Source organism: Alligator sinensis, unplaced genomic scaffold, assembly GCF_000455745.1.
Source record: "Alligator sinensis unplaced genomic scaffold, ASM45574v1 scaffold343_1, whole genome shotgun sequence".
Lineage (NCBI taxonomy): Eukaryota > Metazoa > Chordata > Crocodylia > Alligatoridae > Alligator > Alligator sinensis.
In genome coordinates this window covers 854,380-866,388 of record NW_005841947.1, presented here as the reverse complement: position 1 = coordinate 866,388, position 12,009 = coordinate 854,380, and the positions used below count along the sequence as shown (strand labels likewise).

The 12,009-nt window shown below is 46.4% G+C and overlaps 1 protein-coding gene across 2 annotated transcripts in view; it reads right to left on the bottom strand.

Moving 5' to 3' along the window:
• Positions 1-1,244: 1,244 nt before the first annotated feature.
• LOC102368598 (phospholipase A2-like) overlaps positions 1,245-12,009 on the bottom strand; it is a 19,372-nt gene continuing 8,607 nt past the window's right edge. The window contains exons 3-6 of one of the 2 annotated variants that reach the window (XM_025199690.1): positions 6,934-7,040; positions 2,965-3,218; positions 2,263-2,637; positions 1,640-1,716 (exon numbers count right to left, since the gene is read on the bottom strand). In XM_025199690.1, the coding sequence (XP_025055475.1) occupies positions 2,545-2,637; positions 2,965-3,218; positions 6,934-7,040 (454 nt within the window). In that variant the 3' untranslated portion in view covers positions 1,640-1,716; positions 2,263-2,544. Of the gene's footprint in view, positions 1,717-2,262; positions 2,638-2,964; positions 3,219-6,933; positions 7,041-12,009 lie in introns of both variants that reach the window. The other variant, XM_025199691.1, reaches the window with a different exon arrangement.

Here is a 12,009-nt window from a genome sequence, read left to right as displayed (position 1 = left end):
AGCACACCTGCACAGCTGTGCATGCTGCGCAGCTTAGAGAGAACGCTGCTACAGGCATGAAGCAGGTGAGGCTTGAAACATGGCAATATGCTTTGGTGGGTCCAGCATTCTGCGCAGCCATTGGGAAAAGCCAAAAAAAGTTACTATCCCTAAAGTAGAAAATGGCAAATGTGACTCTCCTCTCACCTCTGAGGTTCTCCACTCTGTGGAAGTGGAAGATGCAGAAGAGATTATTGGCCACTACTTTCAAAGACAAAAGCCTTATAAATGATAATTTATTGGAGTGAACAGGACTTCTTCCAGAAGTGAAGTGAACTTTCCTATTCCATGAGAGGCAGGAGGTCCCTTCTCCTTCTCAGCAGTAACAGTTCCTTAAGACATAGCAGATGCAGACTCACCTCCCATCTCCAAGAAAGTAATGCATGTTGCACTTCCAGACTCGCCCATTTTGGGTCTTTGACAGATGGCATATCATCCCATGGGGAAGGAATTAAAACCAGTCATTCAGGGCTCCCATATATTTCCAAAGTGCATGTGTAGACAAAACGAGGGGCATGTGTACACAACACTTTAAAGTGGGTTAAATGCTCTTGCACCACTTTAATGGTGTTGGTGTTTGCACGAATCGGCGGTATATTGTGCAATTAATTCCAACCACTGTAGCACATTTGGCGGCATGGGCGACTGGTGCCACCTTAGTCAGTGGGAACACATGTCTCCCCAGGGACCAGTCACCAACTGGTGGGGGGGGCCGCAGCCGAGCACACTGACCAGGAAGTGGCCACAGTTCTCCTGGAAGTGGCCACAGTGCTTCATCTACGCTCCCACTCTCTGCCCAGCACTTGCAGGGGGGGCACCCCTGTGCTCCCCCTATGCGTCACCACTGTTTGGTGGTATAATGTGCCCTAAATGACTTTGGGGCACAGCAAACTAAAACACCTCTGAGGTGTTTTAGTTTGCTGCCCTACAGCTGCAGAGCGAAGTACCGGGCTCCATGCAGCTCAGGGGCTGTGCAGGCAGCCTGGCAGCAGCCCAGGAAGGCAGGCTCCACCAAAGGGGGAAAAAAAAAAAGGGGCAAGCCTGATCTTTTTTTTTTTTCCCCTGGAGCTTGCCTGTCTGCATACGCTGCACAGGGACCCAGTCCTTCCCTCAGTGGCTGTGATGCCCCCTGGGACTGCCCGATCCAGGTGCCTGCAGGTGGGTGTAAAAGAAAGAGAGAGCCAGAGATTATTGTTAAAGCTTCATATTTATAAACCACAATTTGGAATCTTCTGTTGAATGGGGATATGCCACAGTGGAGAAGACTTCAATTTTTGGCAAGCAAACAGTAGAAAGCAGAACTGTGATTGTGTCCTTAATTTGAAAGTCTGGGGAGATGCATAACCAAACCTGTTTCCCAACAAACCTCCTCACCACCCCAATCCCCTCCCATGGTGACAGGAATTCCTTCACATCATCATCAGTTTTGACAAAAAATTAACAATTTTAATGACAGTGTCTCCAAATTCAAAGAATTAGAGTGGAGGAAAAGAAATTCCTAAGAAGAGTCATATACCTCCTTTCATATAGGACTAAAATGACATGTGGGATGGTTTTGCCCACATAAAAAATCTGGCCAGAGGATCAAGTTTGGGTTATAGGAGGCTGCACCCCAACAGTTGGCTGCTTCTTGGTCACATTGGCACACCATTTTTTCACACCTGTCTGTCAGCTTATCTGAAAAAAGAAAATGAAAATGGAGGGCAACTGGTTAAAATTGTGCTGAGACCATCAGAAAGTGATACCTAGCTGACAATGGGCTGCGTTCAGGAATCAGTAGGGAATGATCATTGAATGGGCTAGGGAGAGGCAAATAACAGATTTTTGCCTCAGTGACCAAATCAAATAATCATTATATTTGACCTGCAATTAATGTTTTGCTTAGTTTTTGGGTTACTTTACCCTTTTATTTTATGCTTTTCAAAAAGGAATCCCTTCTCCTCCCCCAAAAACCATTATTTTAGAGCAGAAAGCTGATATGTTTTCTTTTGAACACACTGAAATAAAATCTTTCTGATTTTTTCAAAATTTTAACACCCACATTTTGACTGTTACAGTTTGCCATTTTTAATCAGTAAATTAAACAATCTACTGTAAACAATCTGACAATTCAAAGCCATCCTTAATTCTGACTGCCTTGGCTTTTCAAAAAAATCCCCCAAAGCACCCAACTTATGAAAATTTGCATCATAGTCTTTTTTTTTAAACTAGAATTGTACTTACCCAGAAGCTACCTAGATTATACTTTGCTTCTATTCTGAAAAGTGACTCAGTGAAAATCATGTCACAAGTTCCATTTTCACTCTCTCTCAATGATTTCAGTATCACATGCACGCCATTTATAAGTAAAAGGTGTTTTCTTTCCCCCCAGCCTTGCAAATTCAAGTTGTCATGTGAGGATCACATTGGGTTCTATCCTCTCACACTGTATAACTTTTAATAAAAAGTCTGCAAGCCAAATGAGACTTCCCATGACTCCTGTTGATGTGATTGCAGAAGTGTAAGTCATTGGAACTTCAACAGTTTTGCTGGTGGTATCCAAGGATGAGTGAAATGTGCCAATCTCTTCCAGAGCTTTGCAAGGTGCAGAATAAAGCCCTGTGAAGAATTAGAGTCAGATCTTATTCCACTTATTGGACATTTATGTGGACTTAGGCACTTAAATGTCCTGTTTTTCCAATGACCACTGAATACTGGGTATTTTTTTCCCTTGACTTCAATGGGCTCTGAATTAGACCCACAAGAAGCACACCCAGGGTGGGTTCATAAGATGCTATTTTATGTAATAAAGACATTGGAATTGTGCATTGAGTGGTGAAATATTAAATATTGCCTTGTTGTGGACTCTTTGCACAGGGCTGAATTCCACTCTCATAAACAGCAAAAAAGAGATATTGAAATTAGGTGATTTTTTTCTTTAGTCACCTTTTCTGCTTTTGTCTCTGCCTTGATTCCTCCTTGCCTCCACTCCTTATGTTGTCCCAATATCATACCCAGTGCCATGAGTCTAATGTAATTAGAACCATTTGGTTTGGCATTTATTCCAAGAACTGAATGGTTTCTTTTTTTGGGCCTCGCAGCCTGAAGTATTTCATACATGCTCAAATATTTCCTGAGCACCGTTCTCGCATGCAAATAGGCAGGACACAGAAAGAAATGCACGCTCTGATGCACTTGAACTGAAAAAAAACACAGCATCACCATTTTTAATTCAGCAAACAAAACTGTGATATAGCAGCAAAAGGGAAAGTAAATAAGTTCCCCAGTAAAAGAAGGTTCTGTTTAATTCCTCAGAAAATATTCATGTTTATAGTGTGGTTACCAACAAGCAATGCATTTATTCACAGCCTAAATACCATCAGCAGTTCTGCTTTTAGCTTTCTTTTACATTTTTCCTCTCTCTGCATTCCCTGAAATTAAATCTTTTCCCTGATTTGAACTAGGTCAGACATTATGGGTGCAGACAGAAGTGCAGCTCCCAGCTGTAACTCAGAACAATTTTTCAAAGCGTTCTGAATTACAACACCACCCCAGACCAAACAGAAGTTCACTGTTGGTTCCAGGGTGGGAGGGGAATTTAGCTACCAAATGGGAGCCTGCAGCCAGGTTCCTATAGCACCTCGGGGGGGCTCCAATACACCCACCCCATCCTCCAGGGGGGTGGGCCTGAAAACCCCTCAAACTGAACTTTTTCTGCTCCCTTTCCCCCCTCCCATTCTGAAAACAGCCGCAGGCTGGGAGCTGGTAGACACAAGTTACAAAAGACGCTGCATTTTTAAATGTCTTTATCTGATACTGCATGCAATGAAAAATCATATTTTCACCCAATAGGCCATTTTTGAAGCTGTCTGCAGCCATGCACTTGTGTTTGGTCACAGCTATAAACTGCTTTCTGTGGCCACATTGAGTGAAGTGTCACTTCTCTCTGCACCCCTTATCTCCCAGCAAAGCCTGTTGGGCTCTAGCTTGGGATGGGGGATTTACCTCAAGAAGAGGAAAGACATCATTTCAATCACTACTCCTTTTGGGGCGGAGGGGTCGCATAAAGAGGGAAGGCAACTCTAAGTTGCCACCTTGGTCTGCATTGCAGAACTGCTAGTGCAGGCCGTCAGGGACTTGGCCTAGCTTCAAGAGTTAGCCTAAATCTGTTTCATCCCTGTCTGCTGACTCAACTGTAACAGCCACACAGTCACTACATCTTCACTTGTCTACCTTGCAAAGCAGTGCCAGAAGAGTCATGTCAGCTACAGGGCATGAAAAGGCAACCCCTCCAGTTGACACAATGCAACGAATAATGCGTGTAACAGCAAGTGGAAGTGGGGGCAGTCTGCAGAACTGTGATGACTGCTAATTTTGACAACTCCCAGGAACCCTCAGGGCTGGGGGCTAAGGGAAAAAGGAAGAGTAAGCATTAGGCTGGAAGAGGGAGAAGAAAGAAGAGCCTGCACATGGAACCTCGCCAGTCTTGCATGAGGAGTGTACAGTGGAGCTGGGGATCCCATTGGCTTGGCCAGTCGGGACTATGGACTGGAAGAGCTGAACTCAGACTTGGGGGCAGCTGCAGGCTGCTGTTTGAGTACTCTGGGGCTAAAGGCTTGTTTGGGGACACCTGCAGGGGCATATGGGGGAAATTAAGGTACTGAGTATACATTAGTACAGTTGTTAAAGTTCCTTTATCTTTTACCTATTCCCTACCTTTGGCCCATTGGTTTGTGACCCCAACCCCTATGATTTTCTATATAAAAGTGGAAACTCCCCCTTGTTTCTTGCGCTAGTTTCTGGGGCTGTAAGGTTGGCACAAAAGATCTTCTAGCAAAACTTCCCTTCCTTTGTGGGTGCAGCTCTGTCAGCAGAAGGTGGCTTTTGCTGTCAGAGTTGCTATTATTCAAGGGAGCAGTGTAGCCCTGACAGCAGTAAAACACTGCCAACAGAGCTGAATCCATTGCCAAGGGGTCTGGCAGCTGCTGCCTTAGCTGCAGCAACCCCTATAGGAAAAATAGAGCCTCACAAGTTCCTTTATTGGACTTGCTGGCTATGCCGCCAAACTACACTACTACTATTTGTTCACTGCACATCACCACAGCTTAGGGCTTGCCTACATCACAAAGCTGCTGCCACTATAGCTAAGCAGGATAACTAGGTAAGCAGAGCCCCCTTGTAGATACACAGCAACAGCAAGTTTCTTCTATTAGCTTAATTCAGTCACTTTCCTGAGTGACCACAACAAAGCTGGTGGAAGTCTTTTTTGATAGCATCACAGCATCCAAACAGCGTTTTTGTCAGCACAGCTACACTGGCTAGGAGGTGGGGTGATTTTTTCACACTAGGGGCTGACAGAACCGTGCTGGCAAAGCTGACCAGGCCTCAGCAAGAATTATCTCCTAGTACAGACAAAGGAGACTCACAGGTGGCCAGAAGGATAGCTGGAGTAAAGATGAGCTGAAACAGTGAAGGTGCATGGAAACAGTGCTTTGCTTGATCAACACTGTTTGTTTTAATAGACTGTGCAAGCACTTGGGGAGAGGCACTGCAGCTCTTTGTGCCATGTCAGGTACCCCCTGCAGACTTTTGGCTGCTACAGGTGTTGAGCTTTATATGTGGAGATGCTTTGTCTGTGTCAAAGGAAGTTGCTCTGATGTGCTGGTAATTCACACTTGAGTCTGGCTTTCCCATTCTGTGATGCACATAGCACTTGCTGTGTGCACAGCTCATTTTACCTCCACGCTCTTTTGGAAATCATGCAACAAAGACATAAAAGTTAAAAATTCCAGTATGGTGGGCATCCATCCCCGATATGTCAACCCACCCATGGAACTTGCTCAAAGGCTGCAGAGTCTGGGAAGTACACCTCAAGCAAGACTCTCTCTGACTAAATAGGATTTATTTTTCCAAATAAGAACTGCAGCCTCTGTATGGCCTATGTCTGTGCTACCACAGGAGGTCCAGTCATGCAAGCTAGGGCAGGTCCTTCACCACTGAAGCCAAAAGAGGTTTTGCAAAATTTATGGGATTTTAGTGGGATGTCCATGTGAGTTGGTGCAATGGGGTCAGGGCTTTAGTTAACCCAGCTTTACCTAGTAACATATGTTTTTCCTAATATTAAGTAATCACAAATGAAAGAGGGTGTCATAGCTTAAATGCAGTGTAGTAAGAATATGGTCATACAGAATGCCTCTGCTGTGCCACAGCCGAGTGTTTGACAGAGGATCAGGATGTGTAGATGCATCTAGTTCCTTGTAAGGGAGGAAACCATTTTTAAATGTTTTTGCTGCCATTGCAGCGCTTAGGCAAGATGAATTTAAAAAGTAGCTGCTAGGGCTGTGCAAAATTTCGCTGGGTGTTTCGTTTTGAAGCTGTTTCGATGCATTTTGAGCTCAAAACAGCAAAATTGAAACAAAACAAAAGCCTTCAAAACAGCTTTGAAAAGAAACAAGGGCACTTGAAACATTTTGAAGTTTCAAAACTTTTTGAGTTTTGAAGTCGGGTTTACTTGGCTTCAGCGCCGGTCCCAGCTGGCAGTAGCAGTCTCTTGTCATCCGGCAGGCAGATTGGGGGCTGGCCTGCACCCCTGGGAGGGCTGCGGGGGCTGTGCCGGACTCCTCCCAGGGGTGCGAGCTCCGATCTGCCTGCACCCCCGGAACAGTGCTTTCAAAACTAAATGAAACTCGAAACAAAACGAAACTTGAAATGAAACACTGTCCCATTGAAACGTCAAAACAGAAGTCAAAGCATAACGGTGCTGTTTCACACAGCCCTAGTAGCTGCCTGATCTAGTTTGATACCTTGATCAACGATGTTAAACCCACCACACATGAAGCATGCATGCTAGTCTGTCCTCTTTAGGACAAAAGACTAACCCAAGTTGACACACAATTAAAGCAGTCATTTCCTTACCGCACACCACAGTGTTGCCTTCACAGATCCATTCATATCTCTGCATCTTGGGGTCGCAGCCTTCCCGCTCTGCCTTGTCGTAACAGCAGTCATGCTTGTGGCAACACCTTTCAGCAACAAAGAAACCGAGTTATGTCTGTCAGGCTGTGGCTGTTTGCTTTTCTCAGGTACTTCACAGCATACCTCAGGAGTTCAGTGTTCTGAAGAAACTAATCATGTCTCCAATTGTCTAATGTCACCCTGCTCTGACTGGAAATTCTCTATTGTTCAGGCAAGTGCTCTGTCAATGCAGCAAAAGCCAGCAAAGCTGTAGAACTTACTGTAAAAATTAATGAGAAAAAAAGAATAGATTAGACTTTGCTGCCCTTCCTTACGTACACTTAGGTCAGTGGTTCTCAACCTTTTTTGGACTCAAGGCACCCCTCATTGGACTCAAGATACACCTCCATAACTTGTAAACCGAGCAGCACCCAATTTCAAGTCCCTGACAGCCCGTACTAGCAATTCTGCGATACACACTAAGGGTGTGTCCAGACGAGTGTGGATGTTTGGTTCCCCGGGGACAAGCAGCAGCGGCATACCTTGCACTGCTGCTACTTGTCCCCAGGGAACGCCTATGCCATGCACACTTTGGCATGTGGCAAATCACCCTGGGGGTGGTAGGGAAGGCTGGGCCAGCACTGCCTGGCCCCATCAGCCTTACCTGGGGTCCCGGGGGCTTCCCGGGGCTGCAGCAGTGGTGATTCTGCTGCGTGGAGCCAGGCCAGCAGCCTGAGGGCGGCTTCAGGTGGCCTGGCTCTGCTTTGGAGCAGTGTACACCGCCTGTGCGTGCACTGCTTGGTTTTTTTCCATGTTTTTTTTTTGACCCCTGGATATCCAAAAAAGGGGAGCAGCACACACATGGGCAGTGCTCCCTTGCAGCATGGAGAACATCTAAATGTGCAGTATGTGGCTCTGCAAATGTGTTTTCAGTGCCACATACCATGCGGCCACGCTCGTCTGGACGTGGCCTAAGGCGACAATTTAGATGCCCTCCCTCTTATGCTACCCTCCCAAAATGGAGTAGTGATTGAAATGAACCCACTTTCAAAAACTAATTTATAGATCACAGTGCTTATGTCCTTGCACAGGGGCACAGCAGTGGGGACTGGGGATCAGCCAGGCAGAACAAAACCCAAGCCTGTGCTTATCTGCTTATTTTATCTGCTTATCTCCTAATGCCTCACTTATCTCCTCACACATCTCCCTGGTTGAGAATCACTGACTTAGATACACAAGCTTATCAACTGCTTGGAGCAGGAAAAGACTTGACCCTGGCCCTGATTTATTTGTGCTGTAAGGCCGTGTATCTCCAGCCCTGGGGAATGTTCAAGGAGTTTCCCCAGCCTGTGCAGAGTCAGAAGCATGGCTCTATGGTAGACAACCTTGCGCTCGTGTTATCACGGACAGGAGAGAGGTCTGGCCAGAGCTCTATTTACTCCAGGAGTTCTCAACAGTCCCCAGTCAGCCATGAGCATAGCTTAGAGAAGCCTCAGAGTTGCTTTAATTATAACAATAGCCAGGTAGGCCCTCAGTCAAGTCCAGGATACTGCAAAGAGCAAAGGTGATGCCCTTAAAGACACCCTTCCTATGCTCAGCCCAGAGTGTATAACTGAAAATGAGCTCATGTGCTGCAAGATACTCACAAAGGACATAACTTCTCTGGGTGTTAAGATCCAGAGCAATGGCTTGAAGCTGAGAAAAGATGGGTCTAGCTGAGGCACAAAGGGAAATGTATCGACAAAAAGCATACTTAGTAAAATGCACTTGTTAGGGAGGTCCCTGGTGCCAGGGAGTAGTGCTGGGTGGGTGGGAGAAGGGAGAAAAGAAACCCAGTGTCTGAAATAATCTCTGCAGCAAGCATTCCTGGAGGGATTTCTGGCCCTGAACTGGAGGTAAAAATGATTCCTGGGTGTAAAATTTTTTGTTCAGTAATGAAGAGGATCCAGGTCTGCTTACCACAACATTGTCCATGGAGCCAGCCCCATTCCCATGTTCTGCAGGTGACCCTGCTCAGAACTTCCTCCCACCTGTGTCTGGCTGGAAAGTGGGGAGACTTTCCCTGGCCCATCACCCTGGCCAAGGCTGTTGTGCTCATTTGCAGGCAACTCAGCTCACCAGTCTGCAATTTCTAGCTTTGCTCTCTCCCAGGCCATGTCCACACATACAGGCATGTGTGGTTTGTGGTGCCACAAACCACATGCTTTGCATGTTAAACCATTTATGGCACTGCTAATTTAATACCAGGCAAAATTTGCTACCAGGATTTCCTGGTAGCAAAAAAACCCCAAAACAAACAAAAAAAACCCTGACAAAAACGTGGAACAAAGCACACGAAAATAGCATGCATCAGGACAAACACGGAGCTCTGTGCTGAGGCACACTGTGCCCCAAGACAGGGGAGCAAGTAGCCCTGGGCTGGCTGCTCCCCTGTCTCCACATGCGACAGCGTGCTTGTTCCTCCATCTCCATATGCCACTCCCTGGTTGGCTGGGGCGCAGAGTGCATCCTTGTGGGGGCTGCCTGGCGGCTAGCCCTACACTGAGGCACCCTGTGCTCCAGCCAGCACCCTCCACAGCACATGGAACCCAGTTGGAGCAGCACACTGGGGAACTGGGAGGGGCTGGACACAGGCAATTTGCCCGCAGCAGGATGCATCCTGCAACAAGTACATGTGCAGGGGCATGCGCCGCAGTACAAAGTAGTGGCACACATGCCCCTGTTCATCTGGATATGGCCCCTGACAGCAAACTGAACATCAGCTCCGACTGCCTAAAATCCTGTTGCCCCATGGCATACTTCCAGAAGTACACTGCCATCCCATTAATACCCGCTTTGAGGGAAACTGGAAAAACTGGAAAGCAGATGGCAGATCTGTGGCTCAGGCTTTCATGGCAGAACTGTTGAACTCTGTGGCCTTCCAGACAAACCCCTAACTTCACAGCAAATTCTGTGGCTACAAAGCAGTAGACAACACCAGGCTCTGGTCATGATAGAGCTTCTCTCTGCTGGCCTCACAGTGAATCAACATCCCAGCCTAGAGAGAGAGATGAGGAGAAAGAAGCTGTAGCAAGGGACCAAACCCCACTAGCAGAGCTTTGGAGACCCCTCAAGCCTATTTGGAAGGTCCATCTGGCATCCACAACTCACAGGGAAGCTGAAATTTAATGTGTGTGTATGTGTGTCTTGTGCTATTTAGTTTGTGAGGTCTTCAGGGCAAGTACTGGTGTTCTATAAAGCATAGAGCATATTAACAGAGTTATAGACACTATTTACTTAAGTTGCACATTGCAGAAAATGAAAACGCCTTCGTGAAAAGCTTACAGGCTGAATAAGACACTCTACATCCCTCACTTGATCAACACAGAGGGAAGAACAGCTTCTTCTCACTTTCTCCACCTCCATGCCGTAGCTTTGTTCACATTCATATCTTTGATAGCATAGTCTGGTAATTAGGGGAGTCCAGTCTTATGCTTCGGGGCTTCTGCTGGGGTCAGGACAGATAATTTCTCCCCGTTCATAACCAGCCAAATTAATTGTTTGGATTTGTTTCTCTGCAGCATTAGACCCTGATCACAGTTGGTGGCAGGGCACTGACCCAGGGGGTCCAAGGGTCTGAAGCAGTTACAGTAAGTCCTATGGACCTACATGCATGCTAAATTATTGCTCACATGCTCAGAGTTAAACTGACCACCATCAGGAAGGAATTCTCCATGTCATTTTGGTGCAGACCCCTGAGGGTTTCTTGCCTTTCTCTGCAGCAATGAGCAGGTACTTCTCGTAGGGTCCAGCACACCCTTAGGCAAGGGCCTTAACAAAAACCATATCCAGCTGATACACATTTAGAGTAGCAGGTGCCAGTCCCTTTGATCCTGGATACCCCAAGAATCAAGGAAGAAGGGAACCTGATCCAGACAGAATAAACACTGCTGATCCACAGAGGGGACTGAAGGGATCTCCCAGTGCGGGGTCACACACTACTGAGCTGGGAAGGTAAAGGACAGTATGGAGGATAGCTCCGCTTCTAACAGGATTTTAGAGGGTGGGGGAACAAAACAAGACAGCCTGCATCTGTCATATTTATCCTGAGTGGCCCAGAACAGCTTTGGCGAAAAAAATTTACCCTGAGCAGTCATCTCTCCCCCTCCCCCAACTATCCTCCTATTTTCCCCATTGCAGGCAAAGGAACACAGCACAGTGCAAGGTGTTCTGGGAATCACAGTTCTCTAGACTGGCAATGGAGTTTGCTGAGGGAACTTTAATCCCATTTTTTGCCACTGAAGCCTATGCCCAGAGGGCAAAAATAAATGCTAATTTTGGCAACAAAAAATGGGGTTCAATTCTTCCCCCAGAAGCAGCAAACCCCACTGCTGTTCTACAAAACTATGATTCCCAGAATGCTTTGTGCTCTATGAAAGCTTGCAAGAAGAACTTTTTCAACTATCTGAGTTGTTCTAATAAAAGATATCAGATTTACCCAAAGAACCTTGTCTGCCTTGTGCTATATGACACACTTTACCTGTGCCAGTTACTTCGTGGAACCAGAAAGTGCTGCAAGGTGAGGCAGCAGGCAGGTGGCAGTGAGTAGCCCTGGGGTGAGGCACCTCCCCCACAATTAAGAAGTGGGCCTGGGTACGTGCCCCATATGCCCAGCCCACATTAAGCTATTAGAATAAATTATGCAGGCACTCTAGCCTTTGCTGACAAGAAAGAGTTAATTTCCACTCTAATAAGGGATATATATTCTCTTAACTCAGTCAGATGCTACATGACTTGCCACACTAGCTCAGGACTTTGAGAATTCAACTGTATGTGCTCACCACACTACAGTACACACCACCACAGGTTATTTTAAGTGAATTTGTTGTTTTTTCACAGGGCTCTGTGGTCAGTCTTAGACTGAAACATTTCAGAAGAGAGAGTTCATGCAGAATGTCTGCATGTTTTAATAAGGGCCTATGCAGACAGAGGAGGGAGCTCATAGAGGACGCTGTGGCATGCTTACTCAGGCACATGGGTTCCCACGAGTGCCTCAAA